The 27261-nt window shown below is 53.0% G+C and overlaps 1 protein-coding gene across 13 annotated transcripts in view; it reads right to left on the bottom strand.

Annotated features, from left to right (window-relative positions):
* The window catches only part of EML1 (EMAP like 1), a 181994-nt gene that overhangs the window by 51775 nt on the left and 102958 nt on the right, over nt 1-27261 (bottom strand). For 11 of the 13 annotated variants that reach the window (XM_070065389.1, XM_070065387.1, XM_070065384.1 and 8 more), the window contains exons 3-4: nt 18062-18194; nt 4575-4706 (exon numbers count right to left, since the gene is read on the bottom strand). In XM_070065389.1, coding sequence (XP_069921490.1) covers nt 4575-4706; nt 18062-18194 — 265 coding nt within the window. The remainder of the gene's footprint in view (nt 1-4574; nt 4707-18061; nt 18195-27261) is intronic. The other 2 variants (XM_051840916.2, XM_051840917.2) reach the window with 1 other exon arrangement.

The following is a 27261-nucleotide window of genomic DNA, read 5'->3' as shown; positions in this document are numbered from 1 at the left end:
TAAATAAATAGTTTTTAAAAATGTTAAGACCCTGAGTAATGCAGCAACCGGTCACAAGACTGTCAAACCTACCGGTCATCTCTGAAGGCAGCGGGCGTAGGGGAGCAAGAGGACCGCAGCCATCAGGTGGTTTCCATGAAAGCAAAACGCCCACCGTCGCCACACCCAGGGACACCAGGGAGACAGGCGTGTCTGGGACTCAGACACTTCCGCTCTCTGAGCGGCTCTGTAGCCGGTACAGTTAGCGGTCCTGAGAAGCACCACGCTGGTCTGGAACTGCTCCTCTCCGGTGCCTGTGTGCACAAGCTCTGCACGCGGGCTGGCACTGGCAGGGAGCTGTGCAGCCGGCACGGCGGAAGCCCCCCCCCCCCCCAGCAGAGGAACGACCGCGGCTCCTGCAAACCGGGTGGATTCGAGTTAGCCCTGTGATATCAGCGCTCGCTCGCCTGCATTCCAATGAGCCTCCGTGAGTGCGAGAGAAGGGATGCCGGGACTCCGGCAGGGGAGTCGCACACAGCCGCAGGCCAGCTCCCTACGGACGCCTTCGGCCTCTGTGAGACTCGGTGGATCTGGAACACATTCAGCTGTCCCCAAATGTGCGTGGGGGCTTAGTTCCAGGACACCCACAAACACCAAGGTCTGTGAAGTCCTTTCTATAGCATGGCATGATGTCTGTATACAGCACGCACACATCCTCCTGTACACGTTGAATCACCTCTGGGGGTGGGCACTGCAGCACGGTGGGCTAAGCTGCTCCCATGTCTGCTCCTGATCCGGGCTGGCCCAGTCCTGGCTATTGTGGCCATTTGGGGAGTGAACCAGTGGATAGAACCTCTCTCTCTCTCTCTGCCTTTCATATATCTATACACATATATGCATATATATGTATATATGTATATATATATATATATATGTGTATAGATATATATTTTAAGGAAAAGGTAACTATGCAAATCATCTCTCGATTCCTGATAACACCTAACACACTGTCAATGCAATGGAAACAACTGTGACACTGTATGTTCTGGGATGACAAGAAAAAGGCCTGTACTTTTTAAGCGTACTGAGTACAGTGGTGATATTTTCCCTAGATGTATTTTTTAAAACATTTATTTATTTTATTTGAAAGGCAGAATTACAGAGAGAGAGAGAGAGAGAGAGATGTCTTCCTTCCACTGGTTCACTCCCCAAATGGCTGCAACAGCTGGACCTGAGCCAATCCGAAGTCAGGAGCCAGGAGCTTCTTGTGGGTCTCCCACGTGGGTGCAGGGGCCCAAGGACTTGGGCCATCTTCCACTGCTTTCCCAGGCCATAGCAGAGAGCTGGATCGGAAGTGGAGCAGCTGGGACTCAAACTGGCACCCATATGGGATGCTGGCACTGCAGGTGGCAGCTCTACCCGCTACCACAGCGCCAGCCCCCTCCCCAGATATTTTTGACCCTGGACATAGAAGCTGTGGATGCAGGGGGCTGACTGTACTTTATTTCCCCTCAAACGTTGTCAGAATCCAGGGTGCACCCCAAGAACGGCACACTTAAGTGACCCTAACTTCACATGCGTCAGACCAGGACACAGGCCGACTCATCCTACAGATGAGGAAAGTAAAGCTCAGAAGTGTGGAAGCCTCATAAATCACTTTCCTCTGCTCTGCACAAGTCTCTCCCTACACGAGCATCCCTGCGATGACGACGGCGCCTGGCTCGCCTCCTGGAAGGCTTCTGCTGATGAGCTCGTCCGCTGGAGTCCCGGGAATCCGGTGAAACACCCGGACCCACGAAGGGAAAACCCAGGGCTCGGGGAAGGGAAGGCACAGCTGACCCTCAAGCCCAGATCCTTCCTTCCCTGCACTCTGCCGTGCTGTGCACAGTGACCACGTGCCACCGTCTCCTCAATGAACACAGCACGGGAGCCGGGAATGGCATGATGCCGGGATGCCGGGAAGGCACTGCAAGCAGTGAACACGCTGGGGGAGGGACCTCTCCAATGCCCCCCTCTCAAGTCCCCAAGACCACGGGAGGAAGAGGAAGACAGAATGGAGCCCAGAGAACCACCAACCTCGCCTTCGCTCCTGCGCTTCTCAGTGGCCACCTCCCGCTAACTTCCTTAGAGAAAGGAGCAACCGTCTCTCGGGAAACCCTGGGCAGCGGCCACTCAGGCCAGCCCCAACCAGCACCCCGGGGCCCAAGGAGACAAGGGATTTACTTTCAGATGGACACATTTAGTTGCCTGGATTATTTTTAGAAATTGATTAGCAAATTTTCCCAGCCCTTCATTTCCAAATCAAAGTTTCCTACTGTGGCATTTTTCAAAAATCCCTTTGTAAATATCTTTGATGACGGAAATATTTGCCCAGCCCATTTACCAAAGCCGGGAGGTTCAGGAGATGAAGCAGATCTGGAGTTCACACAACGTGAATTCTGTGTGGAAATTCTTAATAAGAATCAGATGTGCAGAGGAGGAGCCAAGGGTTTCAGAACTGCCAAGATCCAGACTTTTCAGGTCCACTTCCAAGTTTGCCCCGAATCCAGAGACGCTGTGGGCTGTGCGGCTCCTCCCGCGGACACACTCTGTTGCCATTGTAACCACTTGGCCTTATTTCCAAGGTATTATCACCCAATTAGCATAATCTTCAGATAAGAAGTACTAACAGCTGAAATTAGGAGAAGACAGAAGGCATGGCCGTGGCTTTTGGAATTGTTCATTGACTGGGAACCTGACCTGCCACAGATGTGAGCCACGTCTGTGTCTTTTCTACTAAAAGTGTCTTTAGGAATAAAACTGACAAAGGGGCCAACCTTCCTTTGTAGGACGGAGTTGAGTCCGGTTCACAGCCTGGACTGCCACAGCGTGTGGGCGGGGTGACTGCCGTATGACTAAGCCTTCTCCCTGCAGGAACACTGGGGAATCAACGCAATTAGCCTCTGAGGCTGAAATTCTTTGCTTGCTTAACAGAGCGATGTGGACGTGCAATGAATAAAAGCTTGGATGAAGTGTGGTACTAGGTGGATACACCACAGAGAAACGGAGCCTATCCATGAATACATTCTTTTTTTTTTGTTTTGTTATTTTTTTTATTTATTTATTTTTTTTTTGACAGGCAGAGTGGACAGTGAGAGAGAGAGACAGAGAGAAAGGTCTTCCTTTGCCGTTGGTTCACCCTCCAATGGCCGCCGCGGCCGGCGCGCTGCAGCCGGCGCACCGCGCTGATCCAATGGCAGGAGCCAGGAGCCAGGTGCTTTTCCTGGTCTCCCATGGGGTGCAGGGCCCAAGCACCTGGGCCATCCTCCACTGCACTCCCTGGCCACAGCAGAGGGCTGGCCTGGAAGAGGGGCAACCGGGACAGAATCCGGTGCCCCGACCGGGACTAGAACCCGGTGTGCCGGCGCCGCTAGGCGGAGGATTAGCCTAGTGAGCCGCGGCGCCGGCCCATGAATACATTCTTAAACACAGAATCGGCTACTAAAGGGCCGAAGAGTAGCTTGCACGGATAGCTTTCCTAACACCTGACTCCGTGCCGGGTAGGAAGTCAGAGATCAGCCCGAGCGAGAGGGGCCTAAGGAAAGCCAAGCACCTGAGAGGGGAAGCAGTGCGGCTGTCTCTGGCAGCCCCGGGGGCGCACCTTGGAGCCCTGGAGGCACTTCTAGGTCCAGCCCATATACCCTGATAACTTTACAGGTGGCCCCAGCCTATCTCCCAAGTCCTCTCTGCCTGGTGCCAAGTGAGCTCCCCAGCCTGTAACACTGGGAGGTAAAACCTCGGGTGGCATTTCACCTACCCCACACCCAGCAAACCCTTTGTCCAGACGCAGTCTGAATACAGACTTCGCCCTCTCCTGGGCCGCCTACCTGGCCCCCCAGGGGTATCTCTCCTTTAAACCATGCCACCTGGCTTTCCCCCAGTCGGAGGTGCCCATCCGTTCTGACGGATGCCCCACCCCATGAAGGCTTGCGACCTTGCTCAGCAGCTCTGCGTTCTTCCTTGTGCGAAACAAGAAGCTACTCCACCCACCGCTGCTAACATCAGCGTCACAGGTATTTATCACAATCCATTAAAAACTAACCCCACAGAAACATTCAAAATGAGGAGGAAGAGGACTTCACGGAACCAGAGAGAAAAACGGTTCACACTGCTGACGTTAGCTCAATATTAAAAATAGTCTCTGACAAATCACAAAATTGCAAGTTTGTACCCACTCTGTCTCAGAAACCGCGGCTGACAGACCGAAAACAGCCCATTAAGATCCACGTTAACATGGCAACAGCAAGTGCCAGCAACACAAGGTGCCCGCTGGACTCTCAGAGGAGCCTCTGCTGGACACCGTGCAGGCTCTCGGGAGCTTTCGCCTATGTGAGGGCTGGGAGTCCAGGCTGCAGTCTCTGTACGTGACAGGCTTCAGTGTGCCCTGCGTCCCCCCCAGCCACCCCCAGCCGGCCGGCCGTGGATCAGCTCCCCCAGTCTTTGCAGGAGGAGCCCTGGCGCCAGGAGGAGCTGCTGGCCGGTCTGCAGGAGGCACCTTCGGCTCCACCGTGGAGGCGGAGGCACCGAAAGGCAGAGCGGGGTCGAGATGCCCTTACCTCTCGCTGTTCTTCTTCCCACTGGAGGAGCTGCTGGTGGAACCCGTGCGGTTCCGGTTCCCTCTGGAATCCCCGTAGCTCTCCCGCCGGCCCCCAGGAGACACTCGCTCAGAAGAGCTGGTCCTCTTGATGCTGACAGTGGGAGGCAAATGACAACGGAATCCTTAAATTACGGTTCTGTCCTGAGGCTAAGTGTGGACGTATATGCACAGAATACCATATGTCATCTAAAACATAGGTGGGCTCCAAAATCCTAACTACCAGGCAGGCATCGATGCACGGTGGTGAAGTCACCACTCGGGAACCCCGGATCCTCTATCAGTGCCTGCCTGGCTGAGTCCTAGCTACTCCACTTCTTCTTCTTCTTCTTTTTTTTTTTTTTTTTTTTTAGATTTGTTTATTTATTTGAAAGGCAGAGTTATAGAGAGGCACAGGCAGAGAGAGAGAGAGTCTTTCATCCGCTGGTTCACTCCCCAGATGGCCACAACGGCTGGAACTGGGCCAATCTGAAGCCAGGAGCCAGGAGCTTCTTCCAGGTCTCCCATGTGGGTGCAGAGGCCCAAGGACTTGGGGCATCTTCCACTGCTTTCCCAGGCCATAGCAGAGAGCTGGATTGGAAGTGGAGCAGCTGGGACTTGAACTGGCGCCTCTATGGGATGCCGGCACTACAAGTGGTGGCTTTACCCCCTATGCCACAAGGCAATGCTGGCCCCTACTCCACTTCTAATCCAGCTTCCTGCTAATGCACACCCTGGGAGGCAGCAGGTGACAACTCAGGTTGCCTGTCACCCACGTGGGAGACCTGGACTGTGTTCTGTTCTCTTGGCTTCAGCCTGAGCCAGCCCTGGGTGCTGCAGGCAGTGAGGGAGTGAACCAGCAGGTGGAAGATTTCCGTCTGCCTCTCTGATTTTCAAATAGAATAAAAATTAGTTAATTAAAAAAAACTAATTTTAAGAAAGAAAAGAAAACTCTAACTACGGGGACCAACAAGCTTCCCGGAGTCTGAGTTGGAATCCGTGCCTCTGCTCTCTCCTGGGCACAGGGCCCACTCCTGCCCCTGAGCAGGCTGCAGGGTGGCCCCGTGGCACTGCCCAGGAGACGCCCAGCAGTCACAGCCCAGGGGAGGGCCAGCAGCCTGCCCCTAACAGGAGGAGGCCAGGATGCTCCTGGACACCCTACAACACGCTCAGCGCAGTCATCCCCAGCAGACGACTGAGCACAAAGTGTCAGTGAGGCCGCCATGGTGACCTCCGGCCTAAAGGTTCAGCCAGGACACACACAGGCGACGGCAGCAACGTCCCAGAGTAGGCGAAATGTCCCTGTTAGGGTGGCGTCACTCAGCGAACGCTCAGCTTCCAGAGGGGCTGGAGCCAAGGGAGGCCTGGAGAAGGCTCCGGAAGATCCAGGAGGAGCCTGGGTGAGTTGGTTCACAGACAGAGGCGCCTGCTCCCGGACGCCTGAGTCACGGGCACAGTGAAAGCCGGGGCTGGGCTGACGGGGTGGGGACTGTCTCCCTCTTAGAGCACGCAGAGCCCCAGACCGCACACAGGGAGGTCCTGGGCCCCAAGGTGCTGGTGTGGGAGCTGCCCCTTTGGGAGGTGCCTGGGTCGGGAGGATGGAGCCCCCACTAACGCAAACAGTGCCCCCCACAAGGCACCCCAGGCAGCGCCCTCACCCCTGCTCTGGCACGCGAGGAAATGGCTAGAAGCCTGCAGTCTGTAGCTGGGTACCTGGGGGTCAGGCCCTCACCGGAACACGGACACTGCTGGCACCCTGGCCTTGGCTGTCCACCCTCAGGACTACCAGCTGCTCGGTAACTCGGTGCCTGCAAACGCTTGCATCATTGTCATCACCGTCAACAGGCCACACATTTCTGGAGATCTTACTTCATATCTTTGCAAGTCTCATTAAGAAGCCTGACACTTTGGCCCCGTCGCGGGAACAGCTGTGAGAAAGAGGGTAGGGAGGGGCAGTGGAGCCGTCTGGGGCCGCGGCGGGAGGGCTGGCTGCACCGGACGCACGTGGCTGCAGATACATGCCTGCAGCTTGCAAGATGGCTCCAGGGAGGACCTGTCCACTGGCGGCCACTGAAGGGGGCCTCTGAGCCACAGATGGGGAAAGCCCACCCCGCGAGGTTCAGAAGGGAAAACAGCGATTTTGTTTTTTAGGACACAGGTTGAGAAGCGGCCATGGGGGTGTGGGGTGGGAGAGGCCCAGGAGAGCGAGCGGGAGAGCAGTGGGCAGAGGCCGGGGGCTTGCACAGGGCTGGGGCGGCAGGAGCAAGGAGAGCAGTGAGCACAGCGCCACGGCGCGGGCAGGAAACACGAGCAGTGCATCGGGACGCGAGAGCGCGGCCTCCAGCCTCACTGTCCAGAACCAGACCGAGCCCCTGCCCGGCGGCTCCTGCCTGCCTCTCTGCCTCCTTAACCCCTTCTCTCTTTCTCCTTATTCTGCTCCTGCCTTTGGTCCTGTTTCCTTCCTAACTTCCAACGGGTTCGCTAATGACCGTGGGGAGCACGTTTTTGCAAAACCCCGTCCGTCTCCGAGCACATGTGGCCGTCTTCCTGGCAACTGAGGACACCCTAGCATCCTCCACCTGGGAGCGCACGGGCGCGCCTCAGGGCCGACAGTCTGAGGATGAGGATGACAGACCGTGGAAGGGCATCGCATTCCTGCAACTTGGGAAGGAAGTAAAACCGGTAGAAATCTTGGTGCTTGAGGTCTTATATCTCCCAGTGATGAAAACCACACCTGGGCTCATTTAACCAGGACGGCTCTCCCTGGGCAGGGATCCAGCTCCTGGCACCCGCGCATGCACTGTGCTGGCCACCTACATGCCCTTGGGGGAGGTCAGGGCAATTTGCATAGAACACCCTCCCAGAGCTGACCAACCTAGGGCAGTCAGTGATGAGGGTGAAGGAGGTAGCCAGCACTTTGCATTTTACGCACAGGATTTCACTTGGGCCTGACAGACACGCCCAGAAAACATCACTGTCTTCATTTCACAGGTAAAGCAGCAAACTCAAGGACAGGAAGTAGCTCATCTGAGGTCACAGCAAGGCGCTGGGTTGGGGGCTTCGCCCCTTGCTCCCCGCACCGAGCTACCTAACTAATCAAGATGACCAGCAGTTCATGCACTACCCAAGAACACAAGCTTTAGGAAACCTGTTGAGTGTATTATTATCAATAAATGTCAACAATTCCATGAGTTAGGATTTGATCAACCGCAGGCACTGGATGACACTTTGAAGCTGTGTTAAAAGGAAGGTGAGGCCGGCGCCGTGGCTCACTAGGCTAATCCTCTGCCTAGTGGCGCCGGCACACCGGGTTCTAGTCCCGGTCAGGGCGCCGGATTCTGTCCCGGTTGCCCCTCTTCCAGGCCAGCTCTCTGCTGTGGCCCGGGAGTGCAGTGGAGGATGGCCCAAGTGCTTGGGCCCTGCACCCACATGGGAGACCAGGAGAAGCACCTGGCTCCTGGCTTCGGATTAGCACGATGCGCCGGCCATAGTGCGCCAGCCGCGGCGGCCATTTGAGGGTGAACCAACGGCAAAAAGGAAGACCTTTCTCTCTCTCTCTCTCTCTCACTGTCCACTCTGCCTGTCAAAAAAAAAAAAAGAAAAAAAAAAAAAAGAAGGCTGGCGCCGTGGCTCAATAGGCTAATCCTCCACCTTGCGGCGCCGGCACACCGGGTTCTAGTCCCGGTCAGGGCGCCGGATTCTGTCCCGGTTGCCCCTCTTCCAGGCCAGCCCTCTGCTGTGGCCAGGGAGTGCAGTGGAGGATGGCCCAGGTGCTTGGGCCCTGCACCCCATGGGAGACCAGGAAAAGCACCTGGATCCTGGCTCCTGCCATCGGATCAGCGCGGTGCGCCGGCTGCAGCGGCGGCCATTGGAGGGTGAACCAACGGCAAAGGAAGACCTTTCTCTCTCTGTCTCTCTCTCTCACTGTCCACTCTGCCTGTCAAAAATAAAAAAAATTAAAAAAAAAAAAAAGGAAGGTGAGAAGTAGGTGTGTGGCCGAGTGGTTAGGACCCCAGCTGGGATACCCGCGTCCCATGTAGGATACCTGGGTTCCAATCCTGCCTCCACTTCCTGCTACTGCACACCTGTCACTCACAAAGACTTGGGTTGAGTTCTTTGCTCCTGGCTTCCACCTGGCCCAGCCCTGGCCATTGTGGGCATCTGGGAAGCCCAGCAGATATGAGCTCTGGGTCTTTCTCTGTCTTTCAAATAAATAAATAACTTTTTTTTAAAGGGCAGTAAAACTGCTGGAGGAGCAGCCAGGGTTCCAAATGTAAGCTCCCCCACCTTGGAGCTGCTCTGCTCGGTTTGGGAGCACGGAGAAGACGCCCACAGCTGCTCCACCCACGCGCGGGAGGCACAGAAACCACGCGGGCACAGAAGGAAAATGCACCCAGGCGCTCCCACACGCCAAAACGGAAGGCTCTTTGGTTTGCGTCTGCAGACTTCGGGACAGTCTGTCATTGCGTGTGTCATTCCCACATTTGCATAAAAATGTTAAATGTAAAAAAAAAATCTGACTATTGTCTCTGTACATTGGAAAAATCAGTAGTGTCTTCCTTTGAGAGCCCGAGTCCTTGTGAATCAAAGAGGATTCGCTGGGACTCAAGGCAAGGGTGGAAGATGAAGCTTGAAGACAAGACACCCAGGCGACCAGGACAGCTAGAGGGCAGTGCTGTGGACTCCGAGGCTGGGCTCCCCTGGGCCACAAGCAGGAATCACGGGCGGCGGGGGCGAGTGAGGGCTGCCCAGCCGTGCAGTCGGCGTTGCAGGGCTGCGGGCGTGCGTGGTGTTTTTGGTGCAGAAACGCACACACTGTTCTTCTGTCCCCTTCTGTTCTCTGCCCCCACAACCAACCCCAAGCCTTCAAAGTTCTGAAAATAAAATGGTTCTTTGCATTTCCTTCCGCAATTTAAATTCTAGGCATAATGAAGTTCCCGCAGGGGAGTCTGGTGACCAAGAAAAGTAGCAATGTTCCTTCTCACTGTTAGAGAACGACTGATTGTCAGGAACGATGCTCATGCCTTCTTTCACCAGGTGGTCTTACGACAGACCGTCCCCCAAACTGGCCGGAGGGGTTGCTACCGAACCCCCCAAACTAGGTGTGCTCACCCGATGTGCAGCAAGCCAGTCTCTGCCGGGAGACAGACAGGAAGGGTTCATTGCCCAGGGTGCAGCCAGGAGCTGGCGGTGGTCCCTAGTTCCCAGGCTCCCAAGGTCAGGGGTGAAGCTGGCCTCAGGGGTGCGTGCTCAGCTTGTGTCCAGGTCCCTGGTCGCTCTGCAGTGCTCACGGCCCTCCTGTGCTTGGTCAATGACATCCTGCTCCTTAGGGGATTCTGATGTTGGCAAAGTGGGCTCCGGTCAGTCTGTGGGTTCTGTGCGGGCTTTCCAAAATTGTGCAAAAAGACCCCCAGTTTCTGTCTGACTGGGAGCTCTTATGCATAATCAGAGATTTCTTTTTTCCTGACAGCCAGGGTGAGGGACATGAGATTAGGTCAATCACCCACCCAGCAAATACTGATTAGACACCACCCACACACGATGTGCCATGCCCAGCTCTGAGAGTCAGCAGGGGCTCAGGACCCACCTGGTTTTTGTCCTGAAAATTATGAGACAGGTAATCCCAATTAAGGACATAACACACACCAACAATTAAGAAATGTGCTCATTATCGCTGTCTAGAAGCCCATCTTTGTGGGAGATTCAAGTCACTTCCCAGAAGGCCGCTGGCCTAGGAGACTCTCGGTGAATTCTGGTTAAAACCAGCGACTTGGCCCAGGGCCGTGTCACCAGTGATAGCTGGGTAAGTGCAGCACTCCATCTCTGTGCTGCCGAGAGGCACTCAAACCAGGGAGCCTGTTTCCCACCTGCATCCATCTCACATGAAGTAGGCAGGCTACAGGTTAAAATTGACCAGGTTTGTGAGCTGGAAGACCACGCCTTCACCACGCCCCTGTGTGACCTCATTCCCCTACCTGGCCACACCTGAGTGCCCACCAGCCAATCAGGTTAATTAACCACTCCCCTTTGGAAGTGGATTAAAAGCCTGGAACAGGGTGTGTCCAGCCCTTTTCCTTTTTTCTTCCTTCCCCTTCGGCTTGCTGTAGCCCCGCACCTCCAGGGCACGTGGCCTTCGGGCCACCCGCCCTAGGCTTCCTGGCCTAGATGCTCCTCCATGTGGCTAGTTCCTGGTGCTCGGTATGAACCCAGATTTACCCCTCTCTCTCTTAGATAAAGCTCTCACTCTCCTATGCATCTTTCGCACTAAATAAAAACTTAAAATGTACCATGCTGCCTTGTTTATTTATGCCAGTATTTAGAATTCTCTAAATATTAGGCAAGAACCTGCTGCTTGGGCTTATTAATATTGGGTATTTATTAATAAACATATGGTGATATCGTATGGCACCCCAGACTCGACCTCTGGGGAACTTTAAGGGGCCACATTTTGATGTAATTTTAAGGGATCAAATTCCAATATCACATGGATCAACTCAAGTCAGATTCTCTGTTCTTTAAATCAAGTGGGTGCTGGGCACTGGCCTCAGTACCATCACCGATGCTGCACTTGGACAAGGGGAACTATTTGTCCAGAGGTCCTTCGCCTGCTGCTTGGGGGCTCTCTCACTGGTAACAGCCCCTTTAAAACCTGGAGCTCTGCACCAGTTTTGTTCTTTTGATGTGGGGCCTTGCATTGTACTGCTCCTCGTGGGAGCTGAGAGAATGAGCCATTGTCTTTTGCTTCAATTGTCCGAGGCAGCACCCCGCTGAGCAAGGTACCACTTCCACTGGCAGAAACAAAGCTTTTCCCGAGGAATCCCCATCAAGCCCCCAACCCCAAACAAAGTCTTAATTGGCAAAACAAAGCACAGCTGAGGAGCGCAGGACCATTTCCAGAGGGGGTTTTGTTCCTAAGCACCAGGCTGAAAGACCCCAGAGAAAGGAAACAGAATCCCATCCACGCACCACAGATGCCGGACTCTGATTACAGGAACATTCCTACGTAATTGTAAACATATTTGAAGTGACTTGGAAGTTGTTTTATTCCTAATATTCAGAATGCCCAGCCTGCTTCTTTCTGTTTTCAAAACTCTCTCCTAATAAGAGGTCTGCAGGACTTTGCTGCAGAGCCACAGTTGGAGGTTACTGTGCATATTTCCAATGCACAGCCCCGGAAGCCCACGAAACCCAGAGAAAACAAAGTAAGGGACGGGCCACATGGCACTTGCAAAGCCTGGAGTCGCGGGCACTCAGGCTGGAAGACCAAGTGTTTCTAGTAGGCAGAGACATGCTGATGATAGCTTATCCATGGAGTGCTTTGTAAATTAAAAGGAAAAGTCTACAGAAGCTGTAGGATGTTTCTGGAAGGAGAGTTACTGTTTATTTTTTAAAAGATTCATTATTTATTTACCTGAAAGGCAAAGTTACAAAGAGGCAGAGGCAAAGAGTGAGTGAAGTCTTCCATCCTCTGGTTCACTCCCCAGATGGCAGCAACGGCCACAGCTGCACCAATCCAAAGCCAGGAGCCTGAAGCCAGGAGCCAGGAGCTTTTTCTGGGTCTTCCATGCAGGTGCAGGGGCCTAAGGACTTGGGCCATCTTCTACTGCTTTCCTAGGCCATAGCAGAGAGCTGGGTAGGGAGTGGAGCAGCCAGGACTGGAACTGGCGCCCTTATGGGATGCTGGCACTGCAGGTGGTGGCCTTACCTGCTGCGCCGCAGCCCTGCCCCCCCCCCCAAAGTTACTGTTTAAATGCTCTCTCTCACACAGATGTGATGCCTTCTGACCATACCCCCCCCCCCCTTTGCTTCCTCCTGAGACGGAGCTGCTGAGCGTAACCAGGATGCGGGAGCCTCTCCCCCACGGAAGGTGCAGGGAAATGATGCAGGCCCCTGACCACAGCACAGGAGTCCAGCCCCTGGGCCCTTATTCCGGGCAGCTGTGTCTCTCAGACTTGCAAGCTGCTGGCAGCTTCTGCTGTGAGCCGCCCCTGCTGCACAGCAGGAGAGCGGAGTGCTTCCCACTTGCGGCCGCAGCAAGCGTTCTCCAGAGCGGACATCGGGCTGCGCCTGGCGACGCTGTGCGAAGCAGCCTGGCAGTGCAGACGGCCTGCGGGCTTCTGTTCCCCGCGCTCTAGCAAAGGAAAACCAGGGATAACGTCTGCCTTGCAAGCTGGTTGGAGGATTAGGGATAAATGGTAGCACTAGGCGAGCTTCGTCATCATTAGCACTGACTCTGACCGGAGGGGCAGGACCCAGCGAGGTCTCCTTGGTCCTGCTGCAAAAGCGCCAGCCTCCGTCCACAGCCCTCACTCCCAGCCAACGTCAGAACTCAAAATACAGCCTGCCATGGTCAGGCCTGCTGCCTCTATGAATCTAAGAAAACTTCTGCCAGTTAACATGGGGCGTGCCTGGTGCACCAGGCAGGGAAACTCCCATGGGATCGAAGACGAATGAATTGTCTAAGAGATATTCACATGAAGAAGAAATGAGTGGCCAGTGCTGTGGCATAGCGAGTAAAGCTGCCATCTGCAACACTGGCATCCCACATACACGCAGGTTCGAGTCCCAGCTGCTCCACTTCCGATCCAGCTCTCTGCTGTGGCCTGGGAAAGCAGTGAAGATGGCCCAAGTCCTTGGGCCCCTGCACTCACGTGGAAGACCCAGAAAAAGCTCCTGGCTCCTGGCTTCAGATCTGCGCAGCTCCAGCCGTTGTGGCCATTTGGGGAGTGATTCAGAGGATAGAAGACCTTTCTGTCTCTGCCTGTCTGAAACTCTACCTCTCAGTTAAATTAAAAAAAAAAAAAAAAAAAAGACATTTGCAATGTATTTGAAAGACACAGATTGAGAGAAGTCCCACCAGAGCTTTGCTCCTCAAACGTCCTCTAGGGTCCCTGACTGGGGACAAAAGCCTGAAGCCCAGAACTCAGCCTGGGTGTCCCACGTGGGTGGCAGGGACCCAAGCACTTGAACCATTACCACTGCCTCTCAGATCTGCATAGCAGGAAGCTGGAGTCAGGCACCAGAGAGCTGGGGCTTGAATGTGGGCTCCTGAGGCAGAGCACGGGCACCATGGTGTCTGAACCGCTAGGCCAAACGTGCACCCTGAACAGCTCACTCCAAAACAACTGTGGCAAAGAAGAAACCACAAGGGATTGAGGGAACAGCTGGAGACAAATGAAACAAGGGGTCGGTGCTTGGCCACGTGGGCAAAGCCGCTGTCTGCAGTGCTGGTATCACATATGGGCGCCAGTTTGTGTCCCGGCTGCTCTCCTTCTGATCCGGGTCTCTTCTGTGGCCTGGGAAAGCAGTAGAAGATGGCCCAAATCCCTGGGCTTCTGCACCCACGTGGGAGACCCAGAAGAAGCTCCTGGCTTTGGATTGGTGCAGCTCCAGCCATAGTAGCCATCTGGGGAGTGAACAAGTGGATGGAAGACCTCTCTCTCTCTCTCTCTCTCTCTCTCTCTCTCCCTGCCTCTGCCTCTCTAACTCTGCCTTTCAACTAAATAAATAAATATTAAAAAAAAAAAAAAAAAACAAACAGATCTACAGTTAAGAAAAAAAAAAAAAGCAAATGAGAACGAAACAGAACCCAGCTGCCCTGACAGGACACGGTGCTGCCACACAACTGGGAGGTCAGCAGCAGTGAAAGCTTGCGTAAGCAGAGAGCAGCCCCAGATCCACCTCCCAACCTCAGCACCTCAGGCCCTCCGATGAGAAGAACAAACTAACCGGAAGTTTTCAGAAGGAAGGCGATGACGAAGCCTGGAGCAGAGGAAAGTGAAACAGAGAACAGAAAAAAACAAAACCAGACGTTGGGCTTTTTTTTAAAAAAAAAAGATCAATAAAATTGGAAAACTCTTAGTTAAATTAGCAAAAAGAAAAGTGTGAAAAGATTTAAACAGAAATGAGGAGTAGGTGCGGTGGTGCAGCAGTTTAAGCCATCAGTTGGGACACACACGTCCCTTCTCAGGATGTCTGGGGTCGAGTTTTGCCTTTTATTTCTTCCTATCCAGCTCCTGCTAATGCGTCCTAGGAGGCAGCAGATGACAGCCCAAGTACTTGGGTCCCTGCCACCCGTGTGGGAGACCCAGTGGAGCTCCTGGCTCTGGGCTTCAGCCTGGCCAATCCCTAGCTGTTGCAGGCATTTAAGAGTGAACCAATAGGTGGAAGACCTCTCTCTCTCTCTCTCTCTGCCTCTCTGCCTCTCAAATAAATTCTAAAAAGAAAAGAAACAAAAGGAATATCATTACAATTGCTGTGTCAAAAATACAAAGGTGGCCGGCGCCGCGGCTCACTAGGCTAATCCTCCGCCTAGCGGCGCCGGCACACCGGGTTCTAGTCCCGGTCGGGGCGCCGGATTCTGTCCCGGTTGCCCCTCTTCCAGGCCAGCTCTCTGCTGTGGCCAGGGAGTGCAGTGGAGGATGGCCCAGGTGCTTGGGCCCTGCACCCCATGGGAGACCAGGAGAAGCACCTGGCTCCTGGCTCCTGCCATTGGATCAGCGCGGTGCGCCGGCCGCAGTGCGCCAGCCGCGGCAGCCATTGGAGGGTGAACCAACGGCAAAGGAAGACCTTTCTCTCTGTCTCTCTCTCTCACTGTCCACTCTGCCTGTCAAAAAAAAAAAAAAAAAAAAAAAAAACCTCCCTAAAAGAAATCACAGATGACACAAACAAATGGAAGACATCTCACACACGCGCATTGGAACACTTCATATTGTTAAAAAGTCCACGCTAACCAAAGCAATCTATAGATTCAATGCAACTCCTATCAAAATCCTAATTTTTTTTAATAAAAAAAGAAATCCTAACATTCACATGGAATCTCCAGGGACTATACAGTCAATACAGTCTTGGAAAAGAAGAATTAAATGGCAGGCATCACAGTCTTGGTTTGCTTTTTTTTTTTTTTTTTTTTCCCCAAGATGTATTTATTTGAAAGGCAAAGCCAGGAGCCGTTGTGGCCAGTGAACCAGTGGATGGAAGACCTCTCTCTCTCTCTCTCTCTCTCTCTCTCTCTGCCTCTTTGTCTCTCCTCCTCTCTCTGTGTAACTCTGACTTCCAAATAAATGAATAAATCTTTAAAAAAACCAAAACAGCCAGTGCCATGGCTTACTAGGCTAATCCTCCACCTGTGGCACTGGCACCCCGGGTTCTAGTCCTGGTCGGGGCGCTGGAGTCTGTCCCGGTTGCTCCTCTTCCAGTCCAGCTCTCTGCTGTGGCCCAGGAGAGCAGTGGAGGATAGCCCAGGTGCTTGGGCCCTGCACCCCATGGGAGACCAGGAGAAACACCTGGCTCCTGCCTTTGGATCGGCACAGTGCGATGGGGGTGAACCAGCAGAAAAGGAAGACCTTTCTCTCTCTCTCTCTCTCTCACTGTGTAACTCTGCCTGTAAAAAAAAAAAAAAAAAAAAAAAAAAAAAAAAAAACACTACATAAGGGCTGGTGCTGTGGCATAGAAGATAAGGCCCCCTCCTGCAATACTGGCATCTCATATGGGCACCAGTTTGAGTCCCAGCTGCTCCACTTCCAATCTAGCTCCCTGCTAACATGCCTGGGAAAGCAGTAGAAGATGGCCCAAGTGCTTAGGTCCCTGCACCCACATGGGAGACCAGGAAGAAGCTCCTGACTCATTGCTTTCAATCAGCCCAGCTCTGCCCATTGCAGGTATTTGGGAAGTGAATCAGTGAATGGAAGACTTCTCTCTCTCTCTCTCTCTCTCTCTCCAGCTCTGTCTTTCAAGTAAATAAATAAATCTTAAAAAAAAAAAAAAAAAAAAAAACACTACATAGCAACAGCAATCAAGGGACAGTGGTACTGCAGGAAATGAAGGAAGATGTACAGACCAATGCACAGGCCCAGAAATCAACCATCGCATCTGCGGTGGCTCATCTTCAAGAGGCTTCGAGACTGCAATGGAAAAGGAGCGTCTCTTCCACAAACAGGTCAGGGAACTGGAGCCACAGACAAGGGAACGAAGCGGGGCCCTTTCCGTACAAAATTTACAGAAGTTAACTCAGAGTATATCAAAGACCTAAAAATAACACCTGAAACTATAAAGCTGTTCGAAGAAAATAGAAGGAAAATGCTCCAGGACATTGGATTTAGCCATGATTTCATGGATATGACACCAAGAGCACGGGGAATGAAAGTAAAAATAAACAAAGGGGACAACATCAAGTTTAAAAGCTCCTGCATGTCAAGGAGAACCTGCAGCCCGGAGGACGAGAGGAAACTGCAGACACTTGTCTCACGAACGGAGGTGCAGAGCACAGGGGCAGCTCCAACCCTACAACAAAACCACTCCACTGGAGAATGGGCCGGCTCTGGAATGGACATTTCAAGAAGACATCACACACATGGCCAGCATGTACACGCAAGATGCCAGCGTCAATCATGAGAGAGGCAACTCAAAACCTGAACGGGAAGTCGTAACAGACGGAAACCTGAAGCTCAAAAAGTTCCATCTGGTCAACCTCACGACGCCGGATGAACGCAAGCCACAGCTACCACGGCCGGCGGGACCTCCGAGGCCATTTCGTGTGATTATAAACACAAAGAATTTAACAAGGACCAAACAGGCAGGAAAGGAAGCCAAGGATTGCATCTCGACATTCTAAAAAGCACTGCAAAAACAAAAAAGCTCTAAAAAGTCATGAACCATAAATGCACAAAACTCTTACCTGATGACACACACAGCAGGAATCTGCTGGGGGCAGGCCATTGTGAATGAACACTCAACATATCTAAAAGAGGCCACAGATTCCTTTGAGTCTGAACGCTCGGGGGCCAGCACTGTGGCACAGTGAGCGAAGCTGTCCCTTGCCACACCAGCATCTCATCTAGGAGCACCAGTTTGAGTCCTGGCTGTTCTACTTCTGATCCAGCTTCCTCTGTGTGTGCCTGGGAAGCCAGGGGAAGACAGCCCAAATACTTGGGCTTCTCCCACCCACATGGGACACCCAGCTGGAATCCCTGGCTCCTGGTTTTGGCTTGGCCTAGCCCCAGCCATTGCAGCCACTTGAGGAATGAATCATTGGATGGAAGATCTTTTTCTCCCTCTCTCTATCACTGTGCCTTTCAAACAAAGAAAATAAAACTTAAGATAAATTTTTAAAAAGTATAAGCTTAATCAGGTTTCACAGGTAAAAATTTAAGGTCACTGTGACAATCTGACTTTCGGGATGGATGTGAGAATAGAAAATTCATTGTTACCCAGGCTATACGCCCAGATGCTTTCTCAAAAGAGAAGCTTAAGAGAAAATATGAACTATACACTGTGCTTCGAGCCAATGTGATTTCAAAGGCAACAATGCTTAAACCTAGAACCAGAAGTTTATAGTCTCCAGCAAGGCAACACGCCCCACGTAGGGCTTCCGCAAGCTGTCGCTCGGACGAGAGCTGCGAGGTGTCACACACAAAGGGATCCCAAGGGGCTCGTGGGCGGACTTCACTGGGGGCTCTCTCCTGGGCCTACCTTTTGGTTGCCGGAACAGCGGGTTCTCTCCTGGCCCCTGAGGGGGACGGCAAAGAGCCACTGGGTTTCTTTGGTAACACGGTGCCATTGTTGACTGTGGTTCTCAGAGGCAGGGTCTGCGCCAGGGGTCTCGCTGCAAGACAAGCAGAAAACAGCATCAGGACACTCCCCTTGGCGAAGGCTGACATGGCTGCTGTCCGGAAGGAGACAGGCGCCAGCTTGAAACGGACGCAGGACACAGGCAGTTCACGGCGAGAGGGTTCCCTGCTCAACCAACCGTATGGCTTGGCAGGGGAAGCCGCTGCTTGCCACACCCACATCCCATGTTGGAAGAGTCTGGGACCAAGATGCGCCTCCTCGTCCTGATGCAGCGTGCTGCTAACGCACACCCTGGGAGGCAGCAGGTGCCGGCCCCCGTGGGAGGCCACGTATGCTCCTGGCTCCTGGATTTGGCCTGGCCCAGCCTTGCCTATGGGCGGGCATTAGGGGAGTGAACCAGCAGAGGGAAGATATTTCTCGCGCGCATACTCTTTCTTTTTCAAATAAATACATTTTTTGTCAAAAGAAAATTGCATTTCATTGAACATGTAATCGTCCATATTTTTAAAAAATAATTAACTCAAAATGGATCACAACCTAAGGGAAAAACCGTAAAACTTTCAGAAGAAAACATCCTTGGGTTTGGTGATGGATTTTCAGATATAATGAAATTTTTAAAAAATGTTAACAGTTTAGACTTCATTACAATTTTCTTTTTCTTAAAGATTTATTTTATTTATTTGAAAGACAGAGTGAGGCAGAGACAGAGAGAGAGGTCTTCCATCTGCTGGTTCACTCCTCAGATGGCTGCAATGGCCAGAGCTGTGCTGATCCAAAGCCAGGAGCCAGGAGCTTCTTCTGGGTCTCCCAAGTGGGTGCAAGGGCCCAAGGACTTGGGCCATCTTCCACTGTTTTCCCAGGCCAGAGCAGAGAGCTGGATCAGAAGAGGAACAGCCAGGACATAAACCGGAGCCCATATGGGACACTGGGACTGCAGGCCAGGGCTTTAACCCACTGCGCCACAGCGCCGGCCCCTAAAATTTTCAAAAATCTGTGAAAGACATTTAGGGAGATGAAAATGCAAGTCATGGATGGAGAGGAAATATTTGTAAATCCCATCTCTGATGTAGGACTTGTACACAGACTATAAAAAGAACTCTTAAAATATAATCGTGGGACCGGTGCTGTGGTGTAGCGGGTAAAGCCGCCGCCTACAGTGCCAGCATCCCGTATGGGCACTGGTTCAAGATCCGGCTGCTCCACTTTTGATGTAGGAGACCCAGAGGAGGCTCCTGGCTCCTGGCTTTGGATCGGCACAACTCTGGCTGTTGCGGCCAACTGGGGAGTGACCCAGTGGATGGAAGACCTCTCTCTTTCTCTCCCTCTCTGCCTCTACTTCTCTCTGTGTAACTCTGCCTTTCAAGTAAATAAATAAATCTTTTTTAAAAAATTTATTTGACAGGTAGAGTTATAGACAGTGAGAGAGAGAGACAGAGAGAAAGGTCTTCCTTCCACTGGTTCACTCCCCAAATGGCTGCTACAGCCGGTGCTGCACTGATCCGAAGCCAGGAGCCAGGTGCTCATCCTGGTCTCCCATGTGGGTGCAGGGCCCAAGCACTTGGGCCATCCTCCACTGCTCTCCTGGGCCACAGCAGAGAACTGGACTGGAAGAGGAGCAACCGGGACTAGAACCCGGCAACCATATGGGATGCTGGCGCCACAGGTGGAGGATTAACCAAGTGAGCCATGGCGCCAGCCCCCAAATAAATAAATCTTTAAAAGAAAATATAATCGTGTGGGGCTGGCACTGTGGCATAGCAGGTAAAGCTGCTGCCTGCAGGGCCGGTATCCCATATGGGCACCAGTTTGAGTCCCGGCTGCTCCACTTCCAATCCAGCTCTCTGCTACAGCCTGGGAAAGCAGTAGAAGATAGCCCAAGTCCTGTTGCAGCCATCTAGGGAGTGAACCAGTGGATGGAAGACTCTCTCTCTTTCTCTGCATCTCCTTCTCTCTCTGTGTAACTCTTTCAAATAAATACATAAAATCTAAAAAATAAAAAATAAAAAGGAAAGAAAATAAATACAGATATAAAATATATACACATATATGTGTGTGTGTGTGTATAAAATTGTAAATAACCAAAGGGCCCAATATTTCAAGTGAGGAAAAGATCTGAAAAGTTGCCTCACCAAAGACCACAAGCAAATGGCCAATAAACATATGAAAAGATGCAATCACTTGTCATTAGGGAAATGCAAATTAAAATATTAATTAGACACCTCTCTCTAGCTTTTAGAATGGCTAAAATCCAAAAAACAGACAAAATGCCGACTGCTGGCCAGGATCCGAGCCCCAGGGGCTCTCACGCACAAGCCACTGAACACAGTCTCTCCGTGCGATCCAGGAATCGTGCTGACACCAGGTGTCTGCCCAGCTGACCTGAACGTGTGCTTCTACCCAGCCCTGACATATTACAACAGCCTCATTTTTCTGTTTTTTGTTTTAAAACTTATTTATTTGAAAGGCATAGTTACAGAGAAAGAGGAGAGACAGAGCTCTTCTATCTGCTGGTTCACTCCCCAAATGGCCACAATGGCCAGGGCTGGGCCAGACTGAAGCCAGGAGCCTGGAGCTTCTTCCAGGTTTCCCACGTGGGTGCAGGGTTCCAAGCAGTTGAGCCATACTCTGTTGCTTTTCCCAGGCCATTAGCAGTGAGCTGATCAGAAGTGGAGCAGTCGGGACTGGAACCGGCACCCAAGTGGATGCCGGCACTGCAGGTGGCAGCTTTACCTGCTACGCCAGAGCCCTGGCCCAGCAGCCTCATCCGTAACTCTCCAGACCTGGACGCAGCCACAGTGCCCTTCCACAGGTGAACGGGCAAACAAAATCCACCCATGCAATGAACACATCACAGGCGTGAAAGGGAAGAACCAATGCAGGCTCCACGGAGGCACCCGGCCAGGCGCAAGCAGCGAGTCTGAAGGCTGCCTGCCGTCTGGCTCAGGACATCCCAGGACAACACGGGTCAGGGGTTGCCAGGGGTCAGGAGAGGCAGTGTCGAGGGTGGAGACGCCCTGAGCGACACTGGGCACAGCCCAAACCCTCATAGCACCAGCAGTGAACCCCAACAGATGCAAGTGGACACCGGCCCAGAGATGGGGGCCCTGTGGCAGGAGGCAGATTGTGAGGGAAGAATCTAACTGCACCGCAGGCATGTGCCATGACCTTGTCGAGGGGCGTGACTGAGGGGTGGGAGGCGCTGACCCGGGCAATTCTGGAAATGAGCAGAGCCTGCAAGACTACAGACAGGGGAAGTGCAGACCACGGCCCTCCGGCTGGAAGAGTGCTTCCTGAGGCACGGGTGATGGCCCTGGAACGGACACGAGCGAGCGCAGGCATGGAGGGTAGGAGCCGGGCTGCTCCCTGATGAGCAAGTGGGACCAGGGAGCCCCGTGGCCCCGGTTAAAGGGGGCGCAGTGTGAACTCACGCTTACCTTACTACAGATGCAGACTGTAATTATCAATGTGCATCGTGCACAGGTCAGCATAAACACACACGCGGGGCTCCAAAAAGTTCACGGAAAATGGAATTACCGGGCACTCTCACCATCACCGCCACCCCAACTAAACACCGAAGCCACTCATGATCTCAGACCAGGCTTCTTCCATCAAAAAAACACATCAGCCACTCAAAGAAGAAAAGCTGCAGCCTAAGGAGGCCCAGGGTGGGCAAAGCACCCACAGCGGGAGCAAGCATGGGCTGGGCCGGCGGGACAGCCAGAGACAGGAGCGGCTATTGGTCACTGCGCACAGCGGCTGGAGGCTGGGAGAGAAGCAGCCCCAGGCTGGGGCAAACACGTGTTCCTGCAATGAGCCCCTGGCTTCCAGGGAGGCTAATCTGTGGCACCTTCCTCTGGTTCATAAACCAGTGGTGTTACTTTCTCAACACTTTAACTGTTCTAGAGGTGAACACAACAGCACAGTACCAAAAGGAGAATTTCTCCAGTAAAGGGAGAAGGATAAATGCCGAGGTATGGATGCACTCAGGGTAGGGCTGCAATCGGAAGCCTCAAGGGGCTGAGTGCCTTCTCCACGCAGCTCACTCACAAGCCTGGCCAAGCCCCGCCCCTCCCACGCCCAGCTTCCCGGTGACATCAGGACGCCAGTGCCCACCTGCAGGCTGCTGCAGGCCGTAGTGGTCGGGAGGGGGACGTTCCTAGCAGAACGCCTGGCACCCTGTACCTACCACAGCTACACCAGATGAAAGGCTCTATCCACTTGGCCCTCAGGGTAAAATCGAAAATCCCAAACACAACACAAGAAGAATGAAATGCAGTGACGTTTAAGTTGTGGCCGAGGATCTGAGGCAGAATCCGACTCAGTGAGGCACAGGAAGCAGACTGTACACAGGATGCTCCCGGGTAGGTCTCACGCTGCACACACACAGGGACAGTGACAGTGACAGCAAGAGCCGAGCAGGTCTCACCCTGCACACACACAGGGACAGTGACAGTGAGGTCCTGGGCAGGTCTCTCTCACACACACAGGGACAGTGACAGTGACAGTGAGGTCCTGGGCAGGTCTCTCTCACACACACAGGGACAGTGACAGTGAGAGCAAGAGCTGAGCAGGTCTCTGTCTCTCTCTGTCTCTCTGTCTCTCTTTCTCTCTCTCTCTCTCTCTCTCACACACACACACACACACACACACTAATACACAGTGACAGTGACAGTGAGGTCCTGGGCAGGTCTCTCTCACACACACAGGGACAGTGACAGTGACAGCAAGAGCCGAGCAGGTCTCTGTCTCTCTCTGTCTCTCTCTCTGTCTCTCTCTCTCTCTCTCTCTCTCTCTCTCACACACACACACACACACTAATACACAGTGACAGTGAGGTCCTGGAGAGGTCTTACCCTGTACATGCACGCGCACACACACACACACACACACACGGTGACAGTGACAGCAAGGACCCGGGCAGGTCTCATCCAGACAGCAGACATCTCTCACTCTTCTGTCCAGGCCAGCGGTGACTACAAGTCACACAGTCACCATTTCTTAACTGCCGGGCTTGGTCTGACCAACACTAATTCAAGGCCCGTGGCGAGGAGGCGAGGGCAGAAAGGTTCCACCCGTGTCCATCTCCTGCAGGCTGTCCTTTACCTGCCAATCAGGCACTCAGCGGGGACGTGAGTGGGCACCCACCGTAGCCACCGCAAGGCTCAGCCCTGAACCAGCCATTCGATGGCGGCCACAAGTTCCGCTCTGAACATCAGTCTGCTGTGGAACACGGGGCCCGTGGTCTGCTGTTGACGGTGACTGCAGGGGCTAACCCCGAGGCCAAGGGCCCCAGACCTGGGCACGGCAGGGCTGACTTGCCTGCCCGCCTCTCCAACAGGAGCTTTGGGATACGTGACTAATTATCTGCTCTATTAATGAATGAGGCTATTAATTAATTAACACAACTCCTTGACATATGAACCAAGGGATCCACTAGTTGACATAATTGATTTCAAAGTTTGCAAAAGGGAATATTAAACAATTTAAAAAGCCAACATGCCTAACAACCTGAAGAAACACGCAACATTTAAAATGAGAAATATGGGGGCCGGTGCTGTGGCATAGTGGGTAAAGCTGCCGCCTGCAGTGCTGGCATCCCATATGGGCACCGGTTCAAGTCCCAGCTGTTCCACTTCTAAACCAGTTCTCTGCTACAGCCTGGAAAAGCAGTGGAAGATGCCCAAGTTCTTGGGCCCCTGCAGCCACATGGGAGACCTGGAAGAAGCTCCTGGCTCCTGGCTTCCGATCAGCCCAGCTCCGGCAGTTGCAGCCATCTGGGGAGTGAACCAGCGAATGGAAGACCTCTCTCTCTGCTTCTCTGTAACTCTGCCTTTCAAATAAATAAATCTTTTTAAAAATGAAAACTATGAAGGACTCGCTGGTTAACAGGCAACGAAACATATAATCCACATCTGGGGAGCCAGAGCCGTATTTTAATTGACGCTGCACTAACGTCCCAGCACTGGAATGAGAATCAACTGTGCAAGTGCACAGTGGGTCTGTCGGCAACCAAACGCCGAGTGCCAGCCCTGGTCTTCTCAGCAACGCAGCCCACAAGCCAGCCCCGACGCCGCTGTCACCCTCGTTGGTGAGAAACGGCGGCTTTAAAAGCTCAGGTCTGCTGCCTAGGAAGGAATGCACAGCACAGAATGGCTAGAAGCCACCAGAAAGCACGGAGGAGACGCAACTCTCAGAAGGAGAAGTGCTGACCGCTTCCGGTGCGCGCAGCTCAGCCTCCTCCGCATGTGCTGCAGAACCGCGGGCTCACGCTCGGCCTGGCCCAGGTACGCACGGGCCTTCTCCCCTCGTCAGCACCGACACAGACACCCTCATGTTACTAGGATGCTAAGAACATATGATAAGACACTCACATCCCATATCAAAGTGCCTGGGCTTGAGTCCTGGCTCCACGCCCAATTCCAGCTTCCTGCTAACGCACTCCCTGGGAGGAGCCACCCATGTGGGAGACCCACAGTGAGTTCTGACTCCCAGCTCCAGCCTGGCCCAGCCCCAGCTATGTGGGCATTTGGGAAATGAGGCATGGGCGAGAGGAGTCTTGCTTTCTCCTCTCTCTCTCTTCCTTTCCTCTCTCCCTCTTTTCCTTTCAAATAAGTAAAATAGTTACAATAAAATTATATCTCCATAAACTGTGTGACTCCCTCTTCTCCACTAGGTGCTAATCCCTGCTTGGCGGTCATGAAACTTTCCAGATCTTTCTACCTGAGAGCTGGTCCATCCAGAACCAGCTGACTGCAGGCTGCGGCTGTCTCCAAGTGAAGCAGGGTAGCCTGGCAACCAGGGCTAATCCTTTAAAAATCAGGGAGAAGAATAGGAAAAGCACACTTTGGGGAGCTTACGCGGAACCTGAGCAAATCCCAAAGCCCAGGGCTGCGCCCCCCAGGTAAACAGGATCCAGTGGGGGCCGGCGCTGCAGCGTAACAGGTAAAGCCACCACCTGCAGTGCCGGCATTCCATATGGGTGCTGGTTCGAGTCTCAGCTGCTCCACTTCCAATCTAGCTCCCTGCTATGGCCTGGGAAAGCAGTAGAAGATGGCCCAAGTCCTTGGGCCCCTGCACCCACGTGGGAGACCCGGAGGAAGCTCCTGGCACCTGGCTTCGGATTGGCACAGTTCCGGCTGCTGCAGCCAGTTGGGGAGTGAACCAGAGGATGGAAGCGCTCTCTCTCTCTCTCTCGCTCTCTCTCTCTCTCTCTCTGCCTCTCCTTCTTTCTCTGTGTAACTCTATCAAATAAATAAATAAATCTTTAAAAAATAGCAAAGAGGAGCTGGCAGTCAGGACAGGCACAGCCTCTCTTCACGTCCACAGGGGCTGGACCAGGAAGGGGCTGGCCAGCTGTCCCCATCTCAGGAGCCTTGAGCTGGGGACCAGCAAGTCATTTCCGTGAATCTGCAATTCTCATTGCTATGCTAGTTAAGTCATACAAGCATTGATAAGGTGAATCAAGTCTTGGAAGTTGTGAGAACTTTCTGGAAATGAGCCGAGTGCTGTCGTGGACAGGAGTTAGGGTCACTACCTGGGGCCTGATGGTAACCATGGGACAGCCACGTGCCCAGACGGCACCCACCGCCGGCATGGCCCTGGGTGAGCCCCGTCCAGCACGTGAAGGCAGCATGCTTGTCAATGGCATAGCCATCACTGTCGCTGGGCAGACGGCACAGGGGTGTGCACCCAAAGCTCCAATCCCTGAGCCCTGAGCTCCGACAACTAACCTTGGGGTGGGGTATGGGTGGGGGGATCGCTTAATACTTACGAAGTAGAATACCACATGTCCCGTCTACTGCAGATCTATATCAGGACGACAAGCTTAAACAGTGAGAAGAGTCGGGACGGCCACTGTCTAAAAATACAGGACTTTTAAAAGGCGGAGGCTTTATATAAAGCAACTACTTCAAATAAACCATTTAGGGTACAGGAGTCATCAGATTTATTTTTGGAAATCTGAGTAGGTCAAGAATACCTAAAATAATCTGGCTTCTATTTAAATAGCCTAATCACTTTAGAACTTAAAAGGAGAAAAATGATTACTTGAAGGGATTACTCAAAATATAGACATCAGCCCGGCGTGTGTATCTCACACGGGGCTGGTGATAACCATAAGAAACAGATTTCTGACCACAGATGTGTGAAAATGCAGCCAGAGCCAGAGAGAAAACGAAAAGACGTCTCCCGCTCCAAGGAAAATACAGTAACTGTGAGACAATTTCTTAAATCCAAACAACAAAAAAGGTGTTTGGTTTTTTTTTTTTAATTTTATTTGAAAGGCAGAGACAGAGGAAGCCGACAGAGAGAGAGATGTTCCATCCACAGTTCACTCTCTAAAGGCCCCCGACGGCTGGAGCTGCGCCAGGCTGAAGCCAGGAGCTGCAGACTCCACCCACATCTCCCAGCGGGGAGCCCTTGCCTGCTGCCTCCCAGGTGCAGGAGCCGAGCGCTGGGGTCAGGAGTGCAGCTGGGTGCAAGCAGGCTTTCCATCGAGGGGCGCAGGTGTCTTCACTGTCCCTCCAGGCACCTGCACCAGGGAGGCGCCTGCAGAGGGACACTGACATGAACACATTTCAACCCAAGGGACATCACGGCGAGAGGAGAGGGACAGAGGTGAAGACGAGGAAGGCTCACCAGGTCCACTGGACATCAGCGACTAACTAGCGGGAAAGAAACTTTTCAAAAAAGATTGACTGATTTGCTTAAAAAGCAGAGTTACAGAGAAGGAGGGAGAAAGAGAGAGAAGGAGAGACCTATCCACCGGTTCACTCCCCAAATGGCCACAACAGCTGGGGCTGGGCCAGGCGGAAGCCAGGAGCCAGGAGCTCCATTCCAGTCTCCCACATGGGTAGCAGGAGCCCAAGGACATGGGCCACCTTCGGCTGCTTTCCCAGGCCCGTTAGCAGGGAGCTGGATTGGAAGTGGAGCAGCTGGGACTCAAACTTCCGCTCACATGGCATTATCAAGTGTCACAGGCAGCGCTTAACCCACTGCAGAGCCAGCCCCAAGGGAGAGAAACTTCACAAGGGTTTTATTTCCAAATCTGAAGCACAGGGTCACCACCAAGTGACTGAACTCAAATGCTGCTTCCTTTCGTC

The sequence above is a fragment of the Oryctolagus cuniculus genome, chromosome 20, assembly GCF_964237555.1.
Source record: "Oryctolagus cuniculus chromosome 20, mOryCun1.1, whole genome shotgun sequence".
NCBI classification, from domain to species: domain Eukaryota; kingdom Metazoa; phylum Chordata; class Mammalia; order Lagomorpha; family Leporidae; genus Oryctolagus; species Oryctolagus cuniculus.
The sequence above is the reverse complement of the archived record's forward strand: the minus strand, read 5'-3'. Positions and strand labels throughout refer to the sequence as shown.